A 5,585-nucleotide genomic window follows, 5' to 3' on the forward strand; every position below is an offset into this window, starting at 1 on the left:
GTGTGCTAGCTGGCTCAGAAGCCACATCAAATGGAATTATCCTATTGGTTAGTGTTCAAAGACTTTGTAGGAATCTGAGTGTAGGAAGAAAGTTTCCCACAAACTCCTTCTCACAAATGGCCTGAAGAACCTGTAAATACTTCTGGGGTCATTATACGGCACAGATAGATCAACAACCAGGATCAGGCCAACCTTAAAAGGCCTAGGCCACAAATGACACTGTCTTAAAACATGGTTTTAGAGCATTTGAAAGGAGAGCAGGCTAATTTGCCTTTTAAATGCTCTAGGGTTGCCCAGCCTGAGCTTAGACCATGAAAAGTCATCTGCTCCTCTGGGCTTATTTACTGTTGTCGTCCTGCAGACAAGAGATGGTTGCCACCCTCCAAGACAACAGGCAGAAACTAAAGGACCAAGGTAGACCTTTACACACAGAGCAAGCCTGTGCAGCAACTCCAAGAATTAAAAACAAAATGAAATCAGGTGGCCTAGTGAGTGCGGCAGTACACCTTCCCACGAGGGGATGAGTTCTCAGCCAGTGCCGCTCCTAGGTCCCCACCTGTCAGTGGAGGCCTGTGTTGGCTATGATGCTGGACAGACCTCAGTGACACTTCCAGACCAGGAAAGACTAGGAAGAGAGTCCTGCTATCTACTTCTTCCCAACACCAGCCAATGAAAACCCTATGGGTCACGTGTGCCTGGGGCCTCCACGAGCCAGGGGCAGCTAATGACAACAGCAGTGATGTCTCCAGGGAAAAGAAAGTTCCACAATCTGCAGTTTTTGGTGACCTGTGGGAAATTTCTAATCAGGTAAAACTTGATAATTTCCACAGACAAACATAGGAAACGGGGAAACTGCAGAACACTGGTGGTAGTTGGCAGTCCCAGCTTCAGAACTTGGGGGAACAATCTAAAATTCCAGCAGCACTAGCTGACACATCCTTACTCTCAGCCTCGTGCGCCATAAAAAAGTCACCGTGTCAGTGAGCGCTGCATTTGTAACTGCTTTCCATTAGGTATTGCCAAGCCAAACAAGGGTCGATCTGGCTAATTTATGTGATTTTGTAAGTAAACTGTAAAATGGAAAGTCATAACATTTTCCTTTATTACCAATAAGCAAGTGTTCCATTTGGATTTGCAGCTCGAACAAAAGACCCTGCATTTTTACCGTAGGCATCAGAACTTAGAATTAAAAGCAAAACAATTAGAACGTTTTAGTAATTTAGTTATACCCTAATTGTAAGAATGCCCCTTTTTCCTTCAAAAGACTCAAACATGCTTCTGGAACATTCTGTGAGCACATGCCCTCATTTTGGAATTTTTCAGAGCAAGTCGAAATGGCAGATCTTGTATCTGATTTCCTCTGACTAGACAGTTCTTGAAACAAACCCTAGTGGAATCTCCTCCAAGACCCCCATCTCCCAGCTATGTGGGAACCCCCTCGCCCTGCTCCCCACCCCCAGACTATGCCATTGCGCATTCTATCAGGTGGTCTTTCCCGCCTCCATTTCCAGCCGGGGAACAGGGCCACCTGGGACAGCTTCCCTTACTTCAGCTCAAAATGCCACAGGAAAGTCACTCAGCAGTCTCGGTAGGGCCACCCTTCCTGGGAGCTGGATCACCCCATTAATATCTGTAAAGATCCATCAAGCTGAGAGCTCCCACAGAGGTAAGACTTAGCATTGTTACCGCCCCGTAAGCTCTAAGACATGCTCGCTGTCACCACCACGTGGTGAGAAAGCCCAACACCTGGCCTGCCCCTCGGTCCCCAGTGAGCCCCCCCCGCAAGTGCAGCGATGGCACGCCACGCTGGTGGAAGAGGGAGAGCCATCGCTTTGACCCGGGACAGTTCCTGAAAGTGTGAGACTCTTCCATGACTCCCAGCCTCACCCTGGTCTGGAACTGAGCGCTGAGAGAGGAAGACATCCCACCCATGTGGAGGAAGCCGAAAGAACACTGGGAATGGTCCCTAAAACCCAAGGACAAGTGTGCCTCGTGCCCTGGGCTCCCTCCGGCTGTCTGCGGGACTTCCCACCCCCACCTCCCTGAGGCTTCCCCACTCTCCTTCCTCCGTCAGGGATCTACATCCAGAGCCCACTAGCTCATGGACATTCCGTCACGGAAGTGCCCCACCTGGAGGGCAGCCTGGTGTCTCTCAAGAACGCAGCCATGAGAAAGAAGAAAGGCCACAGGATGCAGAGGGCCAGGGACACACGTGTCGTTCCCTCCCGGGAGCAGAGAGAACTGGTCATCACCTTAAACCTCTGAACATATTCTACCTGCTGAAAGTCATGTTTTCATGACTTACAAAAACTGCATGCTCTTACCTGTTTCCTCTGCCCATCCTAATTGTGGGACTGGGGGTGGGGTCTTCCTAAGCATCATAGGTGAGGTTCCTTCAGGAGGGACCTGGAGAGCACGCCGTCCTGCACCAGCCATAGTCCTTTCTCTGTCCTCGCAGCAACACCCGCTGCCTTGGAGGTGGCTCATGGCAACCCCGTGTGTGTGTCATATCGGAACTGCGCACCACAGCACCCCCAGTGGCTCTCAGAAGTCCCCCGCCAACCCTGTGTGTGTCACATCGCACCACAGTGCCCCCAGTGGCTCTCAGAAGTCCACGTCCACACCTTTCTTCTGAAGTTCCAGCCTTTCAGTGAGCAGCCACCATCCAGGGGCTTTCGGAAGCACACGTCTCCCTCCTACTCACCTTCTGGGAGTGGGCACTGCAGAAGCTGGTTCTTCAGCCAGATGTTGACTCGCTGGCCCCAGGCTCCTGGGGGCTCCACCTCCCAAAGGCGCCCCCGCTCCTCCGGACAGGCCAACAGGAACTTCCTACAGACTGAGAGCAAGATACATCTGTGAATCAGGGAGACCCTGTGTGTCCCAGGTCACGGGAGGCCTCCAGTCCCTGAAACTAGCTAAACTGGACACTGCCCAGCTGCCGGCTCCAAGTCTCAGCACACCCACACCATCCTGTTCCTCACCACTGCCCAGCACCCCTGCACCTTGTCCACTATCCTTCCCCTCCCAAGGCCTCACCCAGCCCTTCTTCTCCCCTGAAGCCTCCTCCAGGGATCCTTGCCCACCACCGAGCCTCCAGTGCCCAGGAAGCTGCCCCAGAGCATGCTGGATGGGCCACCACCAGGCCTGTTCTAACACTTTCAGGATCCAGAATGTAGCTGGAAGGCCACAAGCACAACTCCAAGCTCTGAGAAGGTAGTACCCAGGCTGGCAGCCCTGGGTACTAACTATCACGTGCCCACTAGTCCTGACAAACACAACTCCCTACCAGGGACGACTAGTCCCACATTTTGAATGCTTGGACTCCTGGGATTCCATGCCAGAATGCAGCAGGAAGAGAGCTGTGCACAGCCCTTGCCGCCCCAGCTCCTCCTCATACCTCAAAAAGCATTGTGAACAGAGTCTGAGGACATGCACGCTGCCCCCACACCCCAGGAGAGCAGCTATGGGCCGCAAGCCAGGGTCTGGCCTAGAGGGAGCAGTTGGACCCGGTGTGAGCACTTGCTTTGGAGCCTGCAGATCCCTGCCCTGTAACACCAGGAAGTGGTTGAAAGAGAACCCCTCCGCCGGGGTAGGAAGGGAAGGGCTGTGCTCAGTTAATGCCTACAAGCAATCAAGTGTGGAGCCACCAGGACACGGCTGGGCACGCCTGCCTATACCTGTTCACTCTCCACATCCAGCCACCATCGGGGACTGTGGAGGCCCCTGGACCCTCCGTTGGACCACTGACACCCCAGAGAGGAATAGTGTGATTTAACACCAGCCCCTCAGAGGACAGGCTGTGGGGATCCCCAGGACCCCTGGAGGGGTCTTCACGTGCAGTGCTGGCCAGAGAAACTGAGGCTGAGGTGTCCTTACTGGTGTCTGTCTGCTTGTGCCACTGTGAAGAGGGGACGGAGGTGTGCACAGAGAGCACCCGTCCAGTGCCTGGAAGCCCGGCAGCCCCAGGGGACCTTCACAGTAAGTCCGGGGAGCTCAGCATTTGATAGGCATCTGAGAAGAGAATCCCACCTCCAGCCACTGCAGGAATGTAGGTTTTCACCCACTTTTCCTCACCCTTTCAGAACACTATCAGTGTCTTTGCCTTCCTAACGTCTCTCCACACCCATCAAAGCAAAGGCCCCAAACCTCTGACCGAAGACAGTGAGGGTGAGTGTGTTTCATGGAAGTTGAGGCCAATCGTGTTTCAACTTGTCCTAACTGTGGTTTGGTCAAACTCTAGCCTGATGTTGCTGAAGGGGCTTCAGAAAGGGAGTGGAGTCATCCCATTATCTTTCAGCCCTGCTCTTCCACGGACTTTTTGAAACCCCCTTGGATTTACAATCAGTGCCTTCCATCATGTGGTGTGCCTCATCCAATCAGCTGAAAGTGACATCTATCACTGGTTAGACTCCCCTGAAGACTGTGCCACAGACATCCTACCTCAACTTCTAGTCCACCGCCCACCAGTGTTCCAACGTATCTATCACCTGACCTAAGGCTTTTAGACCTGCTGGTCCCCACAATCATAGGAGGGAACTCTATCTTTTTCTCTCTCCCTTTATCTAAACAGGCATGTGTCACATAACACGTCCATTTGGGTAATGTCCAATCGTGTCTACATCAATGGTCCCATAAGGTTGTGTGTATGCTTTAAGAAGGAAAGCAGTGCTCCTTCTACGCCCCCTAGTGGTTCTAAAGACCCATAGCCAGCCTCTTGCAGCACTAGACCTTCGGTGGAAAATAGGCAGGTGAGGCAGAGGACATGGCTCTGGGCATTGGCTCTCAAGCTGTGTTCAGTGGGCAGTAGGCAATGCAGGGCCCGGGCTACTCCTTCTGTTCAGGAGGCCAGAACCTGGGGCGGGGCTGAGTGCAGACCACACCTCCCTGCTCACTTCCTCTTGCTCAGTTTCCACAACAGCCTCTAGCCATCAGCACTATCAGTGCCTGCTAACAGCTCCCACCGCAGCAACAAGGACTCATGGAAACAGGCTCCCAGACGGTTCTAACATGGTTACATGTTAATGCCTACAATCCAATCAAGTGTGGACCCACACTTGATTTCCCACAACATCCAAATCATGTCCACAGTGAATCGTGGATGTTACATATGCAGACCTGTGTGTGTGTCTGTGTGTGTATACATGTGTGTATAGTATATGTGTACACAAATATATTAAGGCACACAGACCTGTGTGTGTACACCTGTGTGTGTACACACACTGTATACATGTACATACACTCATATTAAGGAACAGAGACCTGCATATATGTGCATGTATGTGTATACACACACTGTATACATGTACATACCCCATATTAAGGAACACAGACCTGCATATATGTGCATGCATGTGTGTACACACACTGTATACATGTACATGCACCCATATTAAGGAACAGAGACCTGCGTATATGTGCATGTATGTGTGTACACACACTGTATACATGTACATGCACCCATATTAAGGAACAGAGACCTGCATGTGTATCTGTGCATGTATATGTGTACACACACTGTACACATGTACACACAGTAAGAGGCACAGACCTTTGTGCATGTGTGTACACACACTGTATACTCACAC

At 51.8% G+C, this 5,585-nt stretch overlaps 1 protein-coding gene across 1 annotated transcript in view; it reads right to left on the reverse strand.

Annotated features, from left to right (window-relative positions):
• Positions 1-485: 485 nt before the first annotated feature.
• The window catches only part of LOC102842652 (protein FAM169B-like), a 46,497-nt gene continuing 41,397 nt past the window's right edge, over positions 486-5,585 (reverse strand). The window contains exons 8-9 of the mRNA XM_006870701.1: positions 2,705-2,836; positions 486-556 (exon numbers count right to left, since the gene is read on the reverse strand). Of these exons, the coding sequence (XP_006870763.1) occupies positions 486-556; positions 2,705-2,836 (203 nt within the window). The remainder of the gene's footprint in view (positions 557-2,704; positions 2,837-5,585) is intronic.

This window comes from Chrysochloris asiatica, unplaced genomic scaffold (assembly GCF_000296735.1).
Source record: "Chrysochloris asiatica unplaced genomic scaffold, ChrAsi1.0 scaffold00148, whole genome shotgun sequence".
Lineage (NCBI taxonomy): Eukaryota > Metazoa > Chordata > Mammalia > Afrosoricida > Chrysochloridae > Chrysochloris > Chrysochloris asiatica.